The sequence below is a fragment of the Hibiscus syriacus genome, unplaced genomic scaffold (assembly GCF_006381635.1).
Source record: "Hibiscus syriacus cultivar Baekdansim isolate YM2019G1 unplaced genomic scaffold, ASM638163v2 tig00000132_pilon, whole genome shotgun sequence".
NCBI lineage: Eukaryota > Viridiplantae > Streptophyta > Magnoliopsida > Malvales > Malvaceae > Hibiscus > Hibiscus syriacus.
The window spans coordinates 1,178,177-1,200,505 of NW_024061764.1; the positions used below are offsets into that span (position 1 = coordinate 1,178,177).

Genomic DNA, 22,329 nt, shown 5'->3' on the forward strand with positions numbered 1-22,329 from the left:
TATGTATATTGTATGGTTGTTTTCGTAAATGTAAAGGGTCAAAACTTCTTCAAGCAAATTCATAGCTGTTGGCACAAACTCGCAGCAAATATCAGATATTGTATATAAATTTATTGGGAAAGCAATACAACAGAAAAGGCCAAAGGGAATCTAATGGGATCCACCGTCCACGTCCATTGGCGATGAGTTAATAAAACATGGCATGTGCACCAAGTACCTAAAGGAATGTCTCAGAAATTATGGAACCATCTCTATGCGCATGCATGCACTGAAAATCTACTATTGTTACGGGGAACCAATTGGAAACTAAGATGATACGTATTTATATACTTACATATATATGTATAGGTGCGTGTGAGGAATATACTTCCAAGTCGAAAGAAAACAACCCAAAATTTAGGTATGGACATAATGAATATAAAATATTGAAAGATAATATTTATAAATACCAGTGAGAAGAATTATTTGCGACAATATCGATTACAAAACATGGATACGGCGCAATCAAAATTGAGGAAGTTCATCGAATCTGGAACTCCATCCAGCACCAATTATAATGGAGTTTGGCCCACATAATAACATATATATGTTTTTGCATGTTACATGATTTTTTTTTCTTTTTTGGTATCAGTACTTGCTTGACTCTGTGTTAGGATTATTGAAGCTTTATGGATTAACTAAAATAAGTCAAGAGAAATGAAATGGCATTTAAAAACCTTTGGCGTGTAAGCAATAAAAGATACAAAAATAGACACAACGATATATAATGGTTCGATTTCTCAACCAAGTCTGCATTCACTACCTTAATTTCACAATAATGATTTTCTAACAAACTCATAAATTTGTTCTTGCCTTTTTAAGGATAAGGTGTAACCTTTACAACTCCCTAATTTTTCTCAAAGACTAAACTATAATCTCTCTCCTTTTGCAAACGATAACTTTGTGTAAACAAGAAGACCTCACAAGGTAATGTTTACAAGAATTAAGCTCACGAAAATACAAAAATATACTCAATGAAGCTCCGTACACTATATACAAGAGAAAATGGAAAATAAGAATGAAAGAGTATTTTCTTTTAATCTTTAAGCTTGGATAGGTGTAGTAACCTTCTTTAAGTGTTCTTGGAGTGTTTTTATATGTTAGAATGAGTTTCTAGTCATTTGGAGTCATTGGAGTTGAATTCTAGTCGTTGAGGTAGTTAATTTCAACACTGAAATCTGTCTAGATAAGTAGTAGCGATATTCATCCTTGTTGTATCACTACAGCAAAATTGGTATATAACGACATTTTTAGCGGCGTTTTTTTAACAAATGCCACAAAATAACAAATTTTGCGGCATTTGTGGGAAAGCGCCACAATAGACTGATATATAGTGGTGTTTGGTTGATAAACGCCCCAATTGTGAATTATTTAGTGGCGTTTTAAAAATAAACGTTGTAATTGGTTAATAAACAGCTTTGCTTTCTTTATTCTTCAAAACCTAACCCGTCAATTCTTCGCTTTCTACCTTTATTTTCTCTTTTTGCTCGCTTCCTTCTCAGGGTTTCCCTCGATTCAATTTTTCGCTTCCCTTGGGCATTTCCAGAAGCCTTCATTCTCGTTCCCCTCTCAATGTTGCTCTTTGCTCGACTTCCATGACCGACGGTGATTCCGACTCGCACCTAACATCTCCTTCCTTGGAGAAGTAGTTTGAGAAGTTCCAAGTCCGACTAGAAGATTCTGGCTGTGATTCTGACTCATCTACTCATCTCATGCAAGCTAGCCTCCTCCTCGGTCTCCAATCTAAACCAATTCCTTGTAACATTTTTTCTTTTTCTTCATCTTTTTTAATTTATATTAATTTTGAAATATTACCTAATTTGATCTCAAAAAGTCTTCATCGCTGTTGGATGGATAAATTAGTCAAAACTCGGAATATGCCCTTCTTTTAATATACCTTTATTTATTAGTAGTGTATGAAAAAAATCACATGTAATCCCTTATACAATGAACCAATAATTGCAACAAATACAATACTTTCATAGAATACTTATTTTGTAATAATAATATTTATTTTAAATAAAATATGATGTATAATGATATATATTACCATTTAAAATGTTTTTTCCAACTAAATTAATATTGATATGTGACGTCAACTTAATCCAATTTGCTTCAATTTGGTACAAAGAGCAGAACATGATATTTGGCAAACTTTGCTCTTTTGCGGCGTTTGTATAAAAAAAATGCCACTACAATTCACGTTTTTTTGTGGTGTTTCTGAATGAAAACGCCACTAATGACATATACACTTGCGGCGTTTGTGAAGAAAAATGTCACTATATACATAGTTAATAGCGGCATTTGTGGAACCAATCGCTAGATGTTGTGATATATAGTGACATTTTATGTTTACAAACATCGCTAACAGTTGCGGCACTCGACTTAGATGCACTTCTTGCGACGCTTTTGTTACCGCCGGGAGGGTTTTTAGCGACGCTTAAAAATGCGACTATTGGACTAAAAAATGCCGCTAAAAACCTATTTTGTTGTAGTGTATCGACACTACCTATGTTAAATTTAAAAATCTAGCCATTTGAGAAGTTGTAGTAGTATTGGTACTATACCTAGTAGTATCGGTACTACTGTTATAAGTAGTGTCGATACTCTTAGGAGTATCGATACCAATTTTGCATTCTAAAATTTGAACAACTTTGAAAACAAAGGGTAGTATAGGTACTATCAAGAGAGTACCGATACTACTCATAAGAATAGTATCGTTACCACAAGATCAATATTGATACTATTCAAGAACAATATCGATACTACTTACCTAAAAAAGTATTTTTGTGTTCAAATTCACGTTTTAAAAAGCAAAAATTATTGAGAAACTGTTTGAAAAGATCTAACAAAGTAGAAATACATTTGAAACATATTTTTCAAGTTTATTTGAATTTCGAATTATTTTTTGAAATATTTGAATAAATTCAATTAAGTTCAAAAACATTTTACCTTTAATTGTTATATCAAAATATAGGTTAAACACCATAAATCTTAATTAAATTCTTCCTAAACATGTGGATTAATAGTGCAAATATAAACACATTTTGAAAAAAAACAAGTTTAATTATAGAATCGTATTTTATAACTTCTTCTTGATACATAATTATTATATGCATGTGTAACCATTAAATGCTCTTGGAAATCCGTATAGGAATTATTATACCTTGGCCGGACTTATTGCAATGTTTAAATGATTGTATAGGATGCACGGACATAGTCATAATTAAATATTAACAGCGGTTGAAATATTAAATATTTAAGAAAAATGTAATGACATTAGGTATTTAAACTCAAATTCAGCACAAATCAAGCGATCTTAGTGATTAAGAGATTGTTATTATCCTTGAGGTCTTGAGTTCGAGTACTGTGCATGTAGGGGTATAAGAGTTCATTGTTAAACAGTTGGAAGTCTTTGTACAAATATTACATTGTATTCACCTTAGATTTATAAAAAAAAACCTCAAAATTCACAAGATAATACCTAATTTGCCTAATATTTAAACTTACAATGACCTAAATTGTTATTAGACCAAAATTTTGATAACACGAGATTATCCTTCTTTAGTTCGTTCCTTGATTAAATATTTAATAAATTCTTATATTTTTAATTTAAATATTTATTTTACAAGAACTAAAATATTATTAGACCAAATATAAAAATTTTAACATGGGCGGGCCCTTTGGACCCTGCTCCGCCCCTAAGTCATGATGGATGCTTTCGTGATTGAGCATATATATGCATCAAGACGTAATATAAACAAAGGACATTGAATTTGATCATATTATTTTGTTATTAATTATATCCACTCAAAATAACAATAACCCTAAAGTTGGCACTATAAAATCAGTTTTTTTCCCTGTAATTATAAATTTATGTTTGATCCATTATCAATATGTTTATATGCTATATATGCAGATAATAAATTATAAAATTATTTTTCAATTAAAGTGGAGGAGAGAATTAGATTTGTTTGCACTGGCTACTGGAGTTGTAAAGTAAAATGACGTAGGTCCGACAAACAGAATTGAAAATCCTTTGTATATGTAATAAGAGGAGTGAGTAACATCCAGCAATTAAGCAAAGGCAATACTAGAGCTTTAAGGAATTTGAAGATTGGACGTCGCATGTTATTAGTGACATGAGAGGTCCAATGTGGGAACGAAATCCATCCATAACCATTCCTAGTATATAAAAGGACAGGGACACGACAAAAGCCACGAATTTAGTTCTATGTTATGTTTATGTCGTTTATATTTGTTGTGTTATCATTTCTAACCACGAATTAGACAATTAAAAAATGGGTAAAGTATAGTAATAGACATTGAACTTTTCTAAAGCTTTCATTTAGGTCCCCTAACTTTTAAAACTTGCAATACAGTCCCCAACATTTAGTCTTTTTGCAATATGGTCTCCGACGTAACCGGTCGTTTGCAATATGGTCCCCGATGTAACTGGATGTTTGACGCCATTACAATGTCATTAGTACGTTTGCAATATGGTCACTGAACTTTTCAGGCGCTTGCATTTAGGTCCCCCAACTTTTTAAACTTGCAACACTGTCCTTAATTTCATTCTAAACCCCAAATTCCTTTTCGATCTCAAATTTCCTTTTTTGCTTCTCTCTTCTCATTTCCAGTGTAACTTTTCAGTCGGGTATGCATGAGAAATTTAATCTAACTTTGAATTATGTAGAGGTGTTGACTTGAATAATGGTTCATTGAGAGAAGACCCGACCAAGGGACTATCAGGACCATCAACGATTCAAGGTATAATGTTAGATACATGTCATCTCAGGTGAAGCATAGATGTTCGATGAAATGCTTGTGAGAAAAAATGGGGTTAGAAATACAGAGTTGACAAATACTATTAAGATGAACTAAGTATCATTGTTGAAAGTCACCAACAAAGCTGGAATTATTTTGTATAAATGACATATAATAATTTCTTAATTTAATCCTTGTGGTTAAAGATTTTCCAACAGATGATTAAATATAATGAAATCCCAAATAGCGCATTCACCTCTCAGTCTCTTTCGCTCACATGCACTCTCGTTTGGTTTGTGTTCTTCAATTTTCCGCCATGTAAAATTGTAAACCCAAGCAGTGTTCTGTCTTTCAACTTTTTATTTACAAAGATAAAATGGTGGAAGAATTGCTGGAACACAACACCGATTCCATTTATTTCTTAGCCTCTCCCCTTACTTGCAAGAAGATATTTATTTTCTCTTTTAGACTATCCAAAAGTAAGTTTTTCCTCTTTCGCACTTTCCCATTTAGCTCGCATCGTGTGTTTTTTTGTTGAAATTTTTATGTTTCTAGAACTGCATGTCAATGATCTAGATATTCAATGTTAGTTTCGAACCAAAACCATCTAATTTTCTTTCTTTCTTCTTAATCAAAACTTTTAGTACTCCTTACGAAAGATATTCAATCCATCAGAATAGAAGTGAAATAGAGTCCTATGCTAAATTTTTTTGATCTTCTTGTTTGGTTTTTCTTTAAATCAGGGAATTGGTTGTGAGTATCGACATAGTGAAATCTCCAGGCTCAATCTGAGAGACTGTTGGTACTATTTTACTGGGAATTTTATTGATCCGACCTGTGGTTTTCGGCATCCCGTGAGCTCGTATTCTTTTTAATAAGTTCATGTTAATTATGGGACTGATATATCGTGAACGAATTGGATTTTTTTACATGTTTTGGAAATTTTACAGTTGAATTGTATTGATTTATAGCTTTAGAAGACAATTCTGCATGCACACAACTCGAAAGGCATCATGACAGGTAATATATTTGGAGCAGCTACTTGACCCTGTCATGATGCCTTTCGAGTTGCGAAAGAGACTGAGAGGTGAATGTGTTGTTTGAGATTTCATTATATTTGATCATCTGTTGGAAAATCTTTAACCACAATGATTAAATTAAGAAATTATTATTTTCCATTTATACAAAATAATTCTAGCTTTGTTGGTGACTTTCAACAATAATACTTAGTTCATCTTGGTAGTATTTGTCAACTTTGCATTTCTAACCCCATTTTTTTCTCACTAGCATTTCATCGAACATCTATGCTTCACCTGAGATGGCATGTATCTAACATTACACCTTGAATCGTTGATGGTTCCGATAGTCCCTTGGTCGGGTCTTCTTTCAATGGACCCTTATTTAAGTTAACACCTCCACATAATTCAAAGTTTTATTAGAATTTCTCATGCATCCCCGACTGAAAAGTTACGCTGGAAATGAGAAGAGATAAACGAAAAAGGAAATTCAAGATCGAAAAGGAGTTTGGGGGTTTAGAATGAAATTAAGGATTGTGTTACAAGTTTTAAAAGTTAGGAGACCTAAATGCAAGTGCCTGAAAAGTTTAGTGACCATATTGCAAACATACTAACAATAGTGTAACGACGTCAAAAGGCCAGTTACATCGGGGATCATATTGCAAATAGACTAAATGTTGGGGGACTGTATTGTAAACGGACTAAATGTTGGGGATTGTATTGCAAGTTTTAAAAGTTGGAGGACTTAAATGAAAACTTAAGAAAAATTCAGTGATCATTACTATACTTTACCCTTAAAATATATAATCATGAAAGAAAAGTAAGTAGTTTTTCATCGAGGGAAACCTGCTTCATTCCTTTTGTTTTAGCTTGAAATGATTGATGTTATTTCCATAATTATGGAGAAAATAAAGTCCAAAACGGGGTTATTATATTAAAAACTCTAAATAATTAATTAAATAGAAAAATAATCATCAAACAATATTTTTAGAAAAATAATTCACAATCAATTTTTTAGAAAAATGACTCTCAAACATCGTATTCCACAAAAATCGATTAAGATCTCAGATTTCACAAAAAGTGAGTCACATTCATTTATAATGTCATTTATTCATAAATTAAATGAAGTTATCTGAAAAATTAAATTTTGCAAAAAACAAAGTCTTTAAACTCGTTTTTATAGAACTTTATCATATATCTACGTGGACAGTTTGAGGGTTTTTTCTATTTAATTAATTATGAGGGTTTTTTTAAATAAAACTCCGGCCAAAACTTTATCATTGATCAAGAGTGGATGAGAGCATTCTAGTGAATTCTGCTTCCACCATTTTAGTGAATTATCGTCCTTCTTTATTTACTTTTGGCCTCCATATTCGATTGGTTGAGAAAATAAAAAAGCCAAGCGTGTGATTGGGGTGTATATATTTTTATCTTTCATTACGCATTCATGCACGTAAAAGCAGTAAACAAAATTAATTAGTAATAATATCGTTTTAAATTGTTAATGGAATGAAATCTTGATTATGCTATAATTGCCTTTTCATTTAACTGGTACTACTAGGTAAACGTGTATGTTTGAACATTTTTTTAAGGGTAAGTATACAAATAGTCTCCGAATTTTTAAGGCATTTGTATTTTAGTCATCCAACTTTTAAACTTACAATATAGTCATTGAACTTTTAGTTCGTTTTCAATCAGGTCCCTTCCTAAAAGTGTAGCTCAATTGTTTGATAAAAGGCCTGAAAGAAACTGAATTTGTGATGGAGAAAACTTTACAGCATAACTCAAAAAGCTATAGTATTATATTCTTATGAAAGATATAATCCGGAATATAAAAGAAATTATGAATATATTTCTTTCTAATTATTAAAATAACCCATAAATAGATAGAACATTTATATGAAAAAAAATTCTAATCTCTACCACAAAAATAATCATTATTAAAAACATAATCTAAACTACTTTCTTCTTAGTGATTCAGTAATATGCTTCAACTATATGGCGAGGGATGTCCAATATTTTAATTCTTTTTGTCCTTTGGTTCCTAAGATTTTGTTTTACTATCCAGATTACACATATAATTTTGACAAGAGAGTCTTTTAGTAGGAATTTTCTGCATATACAAGGACTCGAACTCTGCTTAAACGATATCAAATTGCTTATCACTTAAATCAATCCCGTTAGTTTAATATTTTAATTTCAAATTTATAATTGTTGGTATATTTTTTTATTCATATTGTTGCCAACATAAATATGATTCACGGAGTGGATTGATTTGATTCCGGCGGCTTGATACGCGGGGGAGTCTCCATCTTTTCTTTATAGCCTTTGGTATCCTTTTTCGTTTCAGATATATTAAGATATAGCAACTTGGTGCTTATTCAAGACATTAGCGTATACCCTTAATATGTTAGCTACGGGGGAAAAGTATTGCTTTTTAAATAATTTATCCGGATAAACTAAAATTTTTATCATTTAATTTTAATTTAGTCCTATTTTGATTAATACTTCTTTAAAAAACAATTTAATCGTTTATTTTTTCCTATTACTTTATTGTTGTTATATCTAGAAACGAAATCAAGATTAAAGTATCAGGAAATAAATCGTTTAACTTTAAAACAAATAGATCCTAAAACGTAATTAAACTATAAAAATTAAGAAAATCAAAGTTTTTTTTTACTAATTTTAAAATTCAAAAGTCTTAAAAAGTAAGAAACTAGACAAATTTAGAGTCAAAGCTTAATTTCATTAGTTTTAAAATTGATAATGTCCTAAAAACAATTATACCAGAAAATATTGGAAAGGGCAAGGACTTAATTGCAATGGCTGTAAATCTACCAATAACTTAAAAGGTAATTAGACCATCAAAGTTTGTGGGCATTGTCCCTCCCATCAAAAACGTGAGCTCGTCCCTAATTCTATTTTTATCTTTTATAATTATATGTCAATATAATCAATTTTTAGCGTTACGAATTATTTTATAAAAATCTGAAAAGTTATTTACATTATTTTCCTTATTTTTTAAACAATTTATCATCTTCATCCATGATCATATTCATTGTTTGTCGATCTCTCGGCACCCAAACATCAATAACAATAATTACCAAAGTTTAAAATAAATAAAAAATCTACAAAGAAAAGAGAACAAAACTATAAAAAAATATTTCTTTTTATGGTGGATTTCTGAAGATTAAAGTTTTCATTTAAAGATTTCAATGATTTAGATATCTCTCGTGGTGTAGAGCAACATGTCTCTATTTGGGTTATATCACACATGATAGAGATTAAAAAAAATAAAATTAAACGTCCAAATGTTAAATACATAGAATTAAGGATGTTTATGGTTAAACAAATATTAAATTCATGTTTAAAAGCTTGAAATAAATTTGATGAAAAATTTTGACTCATCAATAACAGAAAATGACAACAAATGATGATCAAACAACGATCAATACGATGGTCGATCGTAATAAGTGGTGGTTAAAATATGGGTAGATTCAGGCTGAGAGAGAAAAAGATAAATTAAAAAAATAAAATAAAGGAAAATATGTAGATCTAAAACATCACCATATTTATGTAAATTTAACTTTTGTAGGGATCTAAAACATTATCGTTTTGGTGTAAATTATCATGTTATCACACCATTTATAATTTTGACGGTGAAATGATGAAAAGATATGAATCTTTAAAAATTAAGTAGTCAAATTAAGATTTTTTAAATTTGATCAAAACAAAATTAAAATTAAGTGATAAAATTTATAATTTCTCAACATCTAACATAATTTACAAATTTTATTAGAATAATGCCGGTAAGACTTAAGAGGGTAGGTAGCTGGCGATGCCTTTTCAGACGCTCGGTTTATTATCATTTGCTTTTTCTTAAAACAATTAAGATTACGTGTCCCATATTTTAATCAAGTTGGGGTGCGGTGAAGAGGAGGATTTGTGTTGTTTCGTACGTATTGGACTATGGCGGCAATATGGCCTTTCAAGAAAACATGTATTCTACTTTAATTTGATTTGGTATCTTTTAATATCAACCTCTTTAGATATGATGTTTGCTTCTACTGTTTACACATTATTATCAAGTCTTTGATCCACAACTCAGACTCAAAATATAAACCAACAACACTAAATTAAACAAGGTAATTAAAGTAGGATAGGAAATTACGAGTTTAAACAAAATTAGAAAAAGGAAAAAAATAGGGGTGCGAGAGGGAAATGTCCCTCGGGGTTCGTACAAGACACACGGACGGGGATGGGGGATGGGTTCTCTCCCCCACCAAAGAATGTTTTAGATAAACTCACCCAAAAGATCACTGGATCATGCCCGTCACTTCGACACCGAAAGTTGGCAGCTCCAAGCCTCCAACTCCAACAATGTGTTGCGCGGGCATAGAACCCGAACCCGACTCGATCGCGTCGAGTTTTTTTAAAAATACGTGTTCGAGTCGGGTCGGGTCAAATTTTTAAAGGTGGTGTTCGAGTCGGGTTCGATTTTAGAGTGAAAAATATCCGACCAGAAAAAAAATATAATTTTACCTTATATATTTAGGAATAATCACAATATTATCTCTCTCTATATTATTATTTTTAATTAAATCGCTGTTTTATTGAATAAAAATAATATTTTTATTATTTTGAGTTGGATCGAGTTCGGATTTTATCTCAAAAAGTCAACTCGAATTCGGGTGGAGAGTATATATTTTTCAAGCCGAATCGAATCGAGTAAATGATATAATTTTTTTTTATCAAATCAGATCGACCAAAATCCAACTCAAGCCCATCTCTAATTACGCCACCCCTCTTTTGCAGATGGGCGAGCGACCAACCTTTACCATAGATTCTTGTCACATGTGATTTTGTTTTTTTTAATATATTAAATTGATTGTAATGTAATATTTGTTTAAGATTTTTATTTATTTATTGGCAATGTATATATATCTTTTATATACGCAATTATTTCAATTTATGACCTTAAAGAAAAACAGTATTACCTTTAACCATTAATACTACTCAATTAGCTCATGATTTTTTTATATCTTAATCCTTGTTAAAATTTTTAATTATTTTCTCTTACTTTTAAAATGGGTAAAGTATACAAGTGGTCCCTTGACAATAGGGTGATGTTTTGTTAAGTCTCTCGACTATTAAAAATTATAAAATAGTCATTTGACTATAGTATTTTGCTCTGTTGAGTCCTCCAACTATTAAAAGTTACAAAATGATCACCTGGTTATTTAGTATGTTTCAAACTCGTCATTTTTCGTTAAAAATTTACAACAGTATAAGTTGAATATTAACCTGTTGACTAAGATATGATGGTTTTTTTTAGATTCTATAATCAAATTTTATTATATCTCAATCATCAAGTCAACATCCAACTCAAACTGCCGTCAATTTTTTAACGAAAAATGATGAGTTTGGAACATACTAAATAGTAGGTAGTTATTTTATAACTTTTAATAGTCGGGAGACTCAACAAAGTAACAGCCTATAATCAAATACCATTTTGTGACTTTTAATAATAGAGAGAATTGACAAAAAAAACATCTTATAGTCGAGGAACTATTTGTACACGTTACCCTTTTAAAATGAACAATTCTAATATACATATCATTAATTCCTTATATTCTATAGGTGATTACCATGATATAACATGTGGAGGGTTGAAAGAATATTTGAATTATTAATTCCAAAGATGAATGAAAAACTGTTTGCTTTGACAATGACAGTTATTATTTTGTTTCAACGAAAATTATTTACAAATCAAAATTTAATTTTTCGCTACACATTTCCATTTTCGTCTCTTTTTTTTTTATCATTTCATCTGTTTTGCCCTTGTTCTTTGCCTATAAATTGCACTTCCCCAGGCTCCCATGTCACTTACGCCTTGAAACTAACACAGCAACACATTACTGGAGAAGCTTAGTAAGATCCCGGGATAAACAATGGAGCTCACTTTCCCCGTCATCGACTTCTCCAAACTCAATGGTGAGGAGCGAGCAACCGCCATGGAAATGATCAAAGACGCCTGTGAGAATTGGGGTTTCTTTGAGGTACTAAAACCTCTTAAATGTGTTCATTACACTAAATCAACCATATCTATAGTTTACAACTTGGTTCATTCGTTATAATAAGGCTTCTAATCCTTTGTTGTACCCCCCGTCCTCCCCCCCCAACTTTTTCTTTAAAAGCTGATGAACCATGGAATATCTCATGAGCTGATGGACACTGTGGAGAGGCTGACAAAGGAGCACTACAAAAAGTGCATGGAGCAGAGGTTCAAAGAAATGGTTGCCAGTAAGGGTCTTGAGGCCGTTCAATCTGAGATCAATGACATGGACTGGGAAAGCACCTTCTTCTTGCGCCACTTGCCTGAATCGAATATATCTGAAATTCCTGATCTTGAAGAAGATTACAGGTCTGGGTTCATTTTGTTTTTCTTATACGGTGGCAATGATGTGTTTTCGGCTTTATGTTTTAACTGACATGGTTCACTTTTTCTTAACAACAGAAAGGTGATGAAGGAATTCGCAGTGGAGTTGGAGAAGCTTGCAGAGCAACTACTAGACTTGTTGTGTGAGAATCTGGGGTTGGAACCCGGTTACCTGAAAAAGGTGTTTTATGGGTCTAAAGGGCCAACCTTTGGAACCAAAGTCAGCAACTACCCTCCATGCCCCAAACCAGACCTGATCAAGGGACTCAGGGCTCACACTGATGCTGGTGGAATCATCTTACTGTTCCAAGATGACAAGGTCAGCGGCCTTCAGCTTCTCAAGGACGAACAATGGATCGATGTTCCTCCGATGAAACACTCCATTGTCGTCAACCTTGGTGACCAACTTGAGGTATACCAACTGAGCACTGGCCTTTATTATTTTACACCAAGTTTCAAGTGATTTGGATTCGGTAATAAAAATATATATAATTGATTAATATCTCCATTCACAAAGCCTATGCAAGTGGAAAACATAAATTATTCCAAGCTGGGGAGTGGGGACTACTTATTTTAAGGCCGATTCCTTGACATATTCGATGACTATTTTATGCGCTTGAACCAGGTAATCAGCAATGGTAAATATAAGAGTGTGATGCACCGTGTGATTGCTCAAACAGACGGCACCAGAATGTCGATCGCTTCCTTCTACAACCCGGGCAGCGACGCTGTTATATATCCAGCACCGGCTTTGCTGGAGAAAGAAGCGGACAAATCTGAAGTGTACCCCAAATTTGTGTTCGAGGACTACATGAAGCTCTACGCAGGCCTGAAGTTCCAAGCAAAGGAGCCAAGGTTCGAAGCCATGAAGGCCATGGACTCCACGGTTAACTTGGGTCCTATTGCATCTGTTTGAGTCCTTTAGTGGCTGAAAGAGAAATGGGTTTTAACTTAGCAGTGTGTTTCTGTAATAAGTTTAGTGAGTGCTATCAGGTGTGGATCTTACTAGTTTAAATAAACTGACAATGCTTGGGCTAAGAATTCCCCTGTTATGTATCATGTCTGGTTGCTAGTGGTTGTGCTTTAAATCAGATGTTTCGAGTTGTAGAAGTGACCAAATTATATCTGTTACGAAATTTATCATTAAGATTCTATCTTGGCTTCATTAGGGCTTAATAACTCGTTTCATTTTTCTTTTGATACAACAATTTATGTTATTCGAAATCGAATTTAAATATAGAGTACAAGTATATATCCGAACACCATAAATTATCATCTTCTGGGAGCAAAACCAAACAGGCAAACATTGGTTCTGTAAAATTTTGCAGCACTTGCTAAACAACCCCGTTTTGGGAAGGTGGGGATTTGAAGAAAGAAATATGAAAAAGAAAGCCAAGAGTTGACCATTGCCAAACGAAAAGCCTTTGATGAGCAACTGGTGTAAACGAAAAGCACACAAATCATACCTCCACTTTGGCCGGGGAATAAATAATGATTTCTATCAACTTTCTGTCAGCCAATGCATGTTAATGTTCCTTTGATCACAATCCAGAGGTGTGCTAATCAAGGTTAGAGCTCCTAATATCCAAACTCCAATCTCATTCAAGTGGAAAGCTCACCCAATCCACTAAACCCGATGCCAGGAAAATTCTCAGCAACACCATAATAAAATAACGTAATCTTTTAATAATAATAAAAGGAAACAACTTTTTAATCGCAAGCTATAATCATGAATCCCTTCTTCCTGCCTTCTCGACTTAATTATAAATAATTTCCTGCTCTTATAATTGGAAAGGGACACCTTTACGACCCTGGTTTACATGTTATTTAAATGCTTCAGTTTGATTTGACTCTTAACGGTCTGCTTGAAACCTGTGTTAGTGTATATAATACTAATAAATTTCTTTATCATCCTTTTAGAACCAGAAGTGGCACGACTAACTAATGTAATACCTATTAAACCTTGGACCACAGTTGGCCAAAATTACTGTCTTTCCTCGCTCTCTAGCTGTGCTAAAAACTTGATATTGGAAATTTGGATATTCAATCTGAAAGCCAAAAGGAAAGGGGCAGCAATATTTTAGAAATAACTCGACCCTTATCTGCTAATGAGCATGTGAGATTAAGGGAATCAAAGTTCATATAAACATGTAATAGTTACCAACTTGCCTCTGCAATAGTTCATCCTACTTTTTTCCTTGGACTTCATTACTTGTTTCTCTGCCCCTTGTGATAGATGCAGAACATCATTATTAACCAGGATCAAATAAAATGGTTCATTACATTAGACCCTTTTTAGACGGGCATAAGGAGGAGTTGAAATATCTCTATATAATAGGCTATGAAGGAAGACTGGGGGAACAAAGAACACCGTGAGGGAACCGTGGATGAGTATCGAGTTTCGCCATGAAGTCTGCCAGCCTGTTCGCTTCACGACGAATAAGGGAGAAATCAACACACCAGGCTCTTGCCAGCAGGGTAGAGATAACTCGAACTAGAGTATGAGGACTCATGCGAGAGAGGTCTGTGAGAAGACGGAAAACCTCAGCGTTGTCAATCTGAACATGAACACGCTCATAGCCCTGCTGCCATGCAAAACGGAGTCCTTCAAATACGCCCCAAAGTTCAGCTTGGAGAACACTAGTTTTGCCTCATCTTTATTCAAAAATAAAAATAAAATGGTTCATAGGCCTATTGACAAAAAAACTCAAACATGTAAAATATTATGTCTCGAAACGGATTAACATGCCCATAGTAAATCAAATTTCAAGTTGCTACTTGTGTTTATTCGCACGGTTTCTTGTTATGTCGGGAAGAAGGTAGGATCCACTTAATTAGTGTGATTTGGGTTCAAACATGTAATTTAAGCAAATCCTTAATTAGTAGGGATGATTAACTGCGGGGGCAGTTACGAGGGGTGAAACTCCATTTTTACATAGATTTAACATGTAGGGTTTGTCTGAAGAGTTAACAAGTGATTACCTGCAATTATTACAAATGTTTGAGTAATCGCTATCAGTATAAAATGCACTCCTTTCTAATAACCGAAAATCCGCATCGAAAAGGTCACGTTATACTAACCAGGAACTGAAAATCGCTATCAACTTATTGCTTTTTATTGCGAAATGGCCTTCAAATCTTCAATCACGTCTAACAGGAAACCTTCCTTCTAAGCAGGGAAGCTATCCAAAATTTTAAACAGAACTTACATTTAAGAATCAAAGGCAATATGTTGGAACTATGTAATTTTCTTATAGACTATATACATCTCATCTGTCACTATGTGTTGACTCACATGACTGCATCTGGTTCACTCAACGGTCTTGGTTTGCTTCACTTGAGTTGTAAAAGATTTCTTTATACAGTCTACAATGCCTTCACAATCTGCTTCACGAATCATGCCATCCGGCATGTCTTCAAAGCAATCTTCATATGAATGAGGAGACCGAAGGTTTCCGTGAGTCTGACAGGCCTTCATTGTCTTGCAATGTTCAGCTTCATCATCTCTGATGTTCACAAACACATCGTACAAATTATCTGTGTATGGACATAAGAAAAAAACCACTTGTGTCAGTTTGCATCAACAATTTAGCAACAAGATTCCTATAGTTTATTGTCATACCCCATGCAGGCACTTGCCAGTTCAATGATTAGAATTGAAGTTGTATCAGAAAATTGGTCTTTATGATTACTACAACAGACTTATGCAGTACTCACACTCATATAAACAACACTAGATCTAATTAAAGCATGGATTTCTAATTAACAAAAATACATTCCATTACCTATTTTTGGTCTTCGTGAACAGGGAGCTCTAGCAGTTTGAAATTCATCTGGTCAGAAAATGTGGAGGAATTGTTGAACCCCGATATGAGATATTTTAAAGACTGAACCATCCAATGTAAAAGGAAATACTCACCAAACAAATATAAATCACCTCCAGTATAGTACTTGATAGCAACCTCGGGAGCAGGCTTTTTTTTCAACTCATCTACAGAAAACAAAAGAACATATCAAATCAAAATTGGGAAAAGTCGGTTAAACAGTGAAAACTGAAATGCATGGATGCAATGCAACAAAGTATTTTTCAAAAATGCCCTTACCACCATTTAGTTTCCAGTGACCAGTTAACATATGCAGGATAATTTAAAACTAGAACTTTTGTCAAACTTGTGACAAATGATACATATACAAACTGCAAGCTATCTAAGATGAATGAACGGTATATAGGGATCTGTCAACTTACCTCCTTTGGCATTGATAAATTTATCATAGGTTTCAAAGGCATGACTCTCTACACATTCAGAAAAGTGGTCTGCAGTAGTCATTAACCAAATATATTAAATTAAGCACCACAAATGAATGAAGGTGAGCAAGCTTCAATCTCAGTCACAATATGTATTACATGTCCTACAAAATTAGAGCAATGTTGCAATAAAACAACACATCTAAGGAGAAAAAAGGAGGGAGGGGGAGATTTTTCAAGAATATTTACCATTTTTCTGTATGATGAATTCACAATAAAGCAATCAACAGAGTAGAAGTTTTATGTGTTCAAACCAAGCGGAGGTTAAGTTATGTAAAACAATCCCTTTATTCTGTTTGGTCTCTTTCTAGTTAAAACTGGTAAATAGATTGAAGTTAAGGCAGCAGGTCAATGGTTGTATGCAAGAACATCCCTTTAAGTAAAGTCAGGGGTTCGAATCCTAGTGTTTGCGAATGGAGCAAACTGGGTTGGGAGGGTCGCCCTCACCTCTGCAATACCTGATCTGGATTGGTAGGTCAATAGATCAAAAATCAGTGATTAATTCAAAAAATATATTAAATTCGATTTCAAAATTTTTCCCTCCATTTAGAAAAAAATAACTTATAAAAGGAGAAATAATTATGTTTAAATAGACAAATTATTATTTTTCGATATGCTACCAAAAGTACCGATATTAACATTTACGATGATTAATCAGCTGGAATGGACCACACAGTTAGATTAGGTGCAATATAATGGACATAACAAAGCTTAGAGTTTTGTTAGGGATTGATTAGTGTACTAGTTTTTACGTATAAAAAAGGTTGATTATAAAGTTCCTATTGAGGAAACACGTCTGACTTTGCCAACTAATTACTCTAAAAGTCAATCCGATGTTAATTTGCTGCACTAAAAATTGGAAATTCGTAAATTAATTTATCTAACTTATTATTTAAAGAATGAACATATAATTTGTTGAATTAATTTTGCAAACATATTTTTATATAAAATATAGTAAATTGAAAAGAAACAAAATAGCTATAATCTCGAACCATGTATTTTCTTAAATAACACTTGTAAAACAAGCAGGAAAGTAGAACACTGTTTCGAAGCAACAAAGATACCGATCGACCTGAAGGAAAATGAGGGTATCTGCCCGCCAGCCCGAGTCTGCCTCGGCCGATGAATCTCATATAACTTTTTGTTGTAGATAGAGGCATAAACATGATTTTATATTAATGAATATAAAATTTTAAGATTATATAGTTTTCAAAAAGAATGAAAAAAAATATTATTAATTAAAATATCAAAAAATGTTTAAAATATATATTAATTTAATTTTTTTTTTATAAAAATGACTATTTAATCCGCTTTTTCTCGATTCATCCATGATTGTAGATGCACACCTCATTTTGAAAGAGACTCCCATTCAAACGGGGCAGGCTGACTTTGAATTTGAGTATCGTATGGTCCTTGTCCTGGGTGGACTTTCTAACTTTCAAACCTATAGACTTGTTTGTGGACTACGTTGGTGTGTTGCTCAAGTCTCCTTATAAACACCACATTTGTTACGTTAGTTGAATCGGCCCCGACTAAAAGTCACAATTTTTACTAATTCAATGCTCGTTTACCCAAATGATTACGGGGGCTAAAAGAAACCTTTCTGATTGTACATGTCTTGAACCAAATCCAATCCAGTTTCTTTTTTCATTATGTCCAAAGGAGCACAGGTTAGTCCATAGTCATAGGGGTCACCTCCCCGAGAATTAAGACATTTGTCCTCTTTCCTTTTCTCTTTAATAGCCTTAGCACAGCCGGGAGATGCGCTTTCCTAAGGCACCACTCCTCTTGGTTTAATCGTCTTTTACTATCTACTAATTAGTACCAAGGTTAGTAAGCGGGGCCAGAAGGTTCAAAATTCATAGTAAATACAAAGATATATTCTCTTCCTTTTTCTGGCTAATTATCTCCTACACCCTTCGTTGAACTTGAACTCTGAAATTTGACCGACTCCCTCTTATTTCCAACTTTATTATCATGTAATCGTAGCTCTTTGAATTTGGACTTGGATTCATTTGGTTGGAGCTTCCTTCTTTTAAATTTATAATCTCATTTTCAATATTTTTTGGGGTTTGAAATTCCGTAGGGTTTGAATTTTCTTGTGACATAGACACTTGATTAGTCGATGAGTTCATATCCCTTAGTTTATGCCAAAATTGTCGATAAAACTACAGTATGGCTGAAAATATATATTTGGACAAATATTCAAATCGTGATAACTTTTTAAAATAGTTATCAAAATTGAATAGTTCAAATTAATGATTTGACTGACAAGATAAAACCAAAAATTTAATAAAGGGTAAAGTGTAAAAATAGTCCCTAAACTTTTAGGGCACTTGCATTTTGCTCACCTTACTTTTAAAACTTGTAATACAACCATTGAACTTTTAATCATTTTCAATAAGGTCCCTACTATACTCTCCCGTTAGATTTTGCTGACGTGGCACTTAACTGTCGTTAACCCCCTTCTCCTTCTCCTTCTCCTTCTCCTTCTCCTTCTCCTTCTCATCCTCCTCATCTATCTTCTTCTTCGCCTCTACAGAGGAGGGAAGATGACGAGGAGCCACGACCGACTGAGTTTCGTTCGGAACAGTGTGAGGACTTCAATGGTGGTGGTGGCGGTGTGGCAAACAAACGGCCATATCAGCCAAAAATTGATCAAAATAGAAAAGGGGATTTAGGGTTTTTCGATGAAATTCAGGGCCCTCTCCACGACGAATGGGGGTGAGTCTCGACGAGTGGCTAGCGAGGTTTTGGTCGGGATAGGGTAGCACTCCTATTGTTACCGACGGTGACAATCATCGACGACGGAGATCAGAGATGGGTGTTCGAACGATTTTCTCGTAATTTGGGACAAACGGTGGACGGTGAGTATGAATCGAGGGTAGGGAGGCAACGTCGACGATGGTGATGGCGGTGTGACCCACCGCTGACCAGAGGTGGGGTGAATGGGAGAAGAAGAAGAAAACGAATAAGAAGAAGGGGGATGGGTGTTAACAACAGTTAAGTGCCACATAAGCAAATGGTTACAGCAGGGACCTTAATGCAAACGATTAAAAGTTGGGTGATCAAAATGCAAGCACCCTAAGAGTTAGATGATTGTATTGTAAGTTTCAAAAGTTGAGTGACCAAAATGCAAACGTCCTAAAAGTTCAAGGACTATTTATACACTTTACCCTGTAATGAAATATGAAGTAACGATGTCACCCATTTGATCAATAAAATATAGAAGCAATGTGATGGATGTCACCAAATCCACCGTTGTTTCGATTCTTTAACCGTCCTCAAATTTGGAATGTTAAAAATAACCTTAATACCTAAATAAATGCGTAGGTGTCTATAGTATATTTTAGAAATTTATTAAGGGACACATGTTATAATATTATAATTTTAAAATTTATTTTTTAAAAAGAAAAAGAAAAATATTATATTTTATAAAAATGTCATAATTTCTTTAAATTACAAAAAAGCCTCAAAATTCTCAAAATCCACAAATCTTAACTCTAATCCGTCCATGTTGTTTTTTTTTGCCACGACCACAGCTGCCGACGTAGTCTCTACCATCATCCTAGTTATTTTCCGTCATAGTTGTTGTTGATTGACTGTCGGAATCATGTGGGATCGCAATTTTCATCATAGGGTTCGCGTAGTATAAAACATCAATTTGTCGTCAATCAACCGTCGATCGGTCATGATTTCATAAGGATTTTGGTTCCTAGGGGAGGTGAGGTTGAGTGGAGCTTAGTAGACGGCAAATGGCGACGTGAGTTTAATGATTGAAATGAAGGTCTTCAAAATTTTGGAGTTATTTAAAATTTATATATTTTTTAAATATATAATTTTATTTTTATTTTTATATAATTTTTTTAAAATTATCAAATTGTGACATGTATCACTTAACAGAGGAAATTAATGTCGTTGACGACTTGAACACCTAAAGTGGTAATGTTTGTAACGTTAAAAATCTGAATGGTCCAAAAATATTGTAGATCCTATTCGAAAAAAATATAATTTGAATACTTATTTAGGTATTAAACCTTAAAAGTTATACTTATTTATGTATTAAGCCTTAAAAAATGTAAACTTTAGAGCGATGAAGAAGAGGCGGATATGATAAGATGAACATTGGTTATTGATTATTACAACACACAAAAAAGAGGGGGGGGGGATGGCGTGGGGGCACATTCTTTTACATGACATGAATATATTTTATATCATTTGGGGGAACCTTCGCTTTAATCGAAGCCTTACTTTTGCCGACCTCGTTTATTTCACACATGCAGCTTAAGGGAAGAAGAAGAGGAACGTCTTCAACAAATAGTAGCTAAAATAATTGATTGATTAAAGTAGATAAGAACAATATTACTAGCTAATCTTATAATGTATGAATATTCCTTCCTAATAAATAAGTACTGTAAGCCTGTTGAGTTGTTGAGTTGACAGTTGCAGGGCATCTTCATTACATACAAACAACACTAAATTCAGGAGTCAATCTCTAACTCCTGCTTTCCATCGATCATAATTTAACAACAAAGCTAAAATCAATCATGGTGAATGTATTGAACTTATAGCTTAAGCTACAAGAAAATCTTTCTTATCAAAAGGTTGCTTCAACAACAACAAAAACATGATTGATTCAAGATTAAACTACCCATTTTTACATTGTAAAAGCCCGTAATATACAGAAAAGGAAGCAAAACTAATTAAAGAAATTTCATTTTTCTTTCCCTTATAGAAAGAAATATAGGCTGGAACTAAACCACCTCTTTCTTGGATTCTCCTCTAAATTCACTGCCCCCAAACATTCCAAATCCTCTCTCCAATGAAGTTCACGAACCTCCTTACCGTCGTACCCTTCTCTGTTCCCTCTTCTTCACCATCATCATCCCCACAAACTTCACCAGCACAACTGCTGCTACTGCTACTCCCTTCCACCGATTTCAACTCACTTGACTCATCCTTTCTAAAGCTCAAATCGGGTCGTTTAAACCACCTGACCCATCAGTACCGGCGTTTTTCTTCTTCCTGTCTTTCTTGCTATTTTTCTTCTTGCTTTGAGCTAACCCATCTTCAAAAGCATCAATAATCTCGTGTATCAGCTGCCGGTTCGGCGACGAGTCCCACCTGACCCAATAACTCATGTAGCACCTGAAACAATCACAGGTAAAAAGAGGTGGATGATCATGATCGCTGCCGCTGCTTAAGCTGATGCTCCTTTTAGCCGGATATTTCTGGGAGCTTTTTCCGTGGGTTGAACGGTTGCCAACATCGTTGTTGAAACACGAGATGAGATAGGCCAAGACCTCCCTGTCTTCTGGGGAAAGAGAAGCCGCAAGGGTTAAGATGGTGGCCGGAAGGAAGGACAGATGATCGGTGGTGATCGGAGGTGATGGATGAACCGTGCCCCTCGGGTAGAGCTTCTTCATGGTGAAGTTTGATTATGAACCAGAGAGAGAGAAAGAAGGGAATTTTGATATACTTTTGAAGGGTTAATAAGGTTTTATATTAGTATTATTATACGGAGGGAGAATAATATAAAACATAACACAGGGTTTGATGACGTAGTTTAGGGAATGGGGAACATTAGCCTGAGGAAGTGTGCGCCGCGGGTCTTAAATGGTGAACAGCCCAATCAATCATCACAGTAAATCTGAAATCTGAATCATTTATCTTTAACCAAGCAGGCTCTTTCACATGCATAATGAAATAGTGCATTCCCAGCTGGCGACAGTGTTATAAACTTATAATCAGCACAGGCATTT

General features: G+C 34.0%; 3 protein-coding genes across 3 annotated transcripts; 1 reads left to right on the top strand and 2 right to left on the bottom strand.

The window, feature by feature from the left end:
- The first annotated feature begins 11,691 nt into the window (after positions 1–11,691).
- On the top strand, positions 11,692–13,412 carry LOC120130579 (1-aminocyclopropane-1-carboxylate oxidase). Its single transcript, XM_039147822.1, has 4 exons — positions 11,692–11,881; positions 12,020–12,246; positions 12,340–12,673; positions 12,887–13,412. The coding sequence occupies exons 1-4, from the start codon at positions 11,774–11,776 to the stop codon at positions 13,175–13,177; spliced, it is 960 nt and encodes a 319-aa protein (XP_039003753.1). The 5' UTR covers positions 11,692–11,773; the 3' UTR covers positions 13,178–13,412.
- A 1,968-nt stretch (positions 13,413–15,380) lies between these two features.
- On the bottom strand, positions 15,381–16,589 carry LOC120123259 (ubiquinol oxidase 4, chloroplastic/chromoplastic-like). Its single transcript, XM_039142206.1, has 4 exons — positions 16,508–16,589; positions 16,181–16,252; positions 16,047–16,094; positions 15,381–15,798 (listed from the first exon to the last, which is right to left on the bottom strand). Exons 1-4 carry the CDS (start codon positions 16,587–16,589, stop codon positions 15,572–15,574), a joined length of 429 nt encoding a protein of 142 aa, XP_038998137.1. The 3' UTR covers positions 15,381–15,571.
- A 4,570-nt stretch (positions 16,590–21,159) lies between these two features.
- Positions 21,160–22,156, bottom strand: LOC120125243. The gene has a single exon (XM_039143750.1). It carries the CDS (start codon positions 21,991–21,993, stop codon positions 21,538–21,540), a length of 456 nt encoding a protein of 151 aa, XP_038999681.1. The 5' UTR covers positions 21,994–22,156; the 3' UTR covers positions 21,160–21,537.
- Positions 22,157–22,329: the final 173 nt, after the last annotated feature.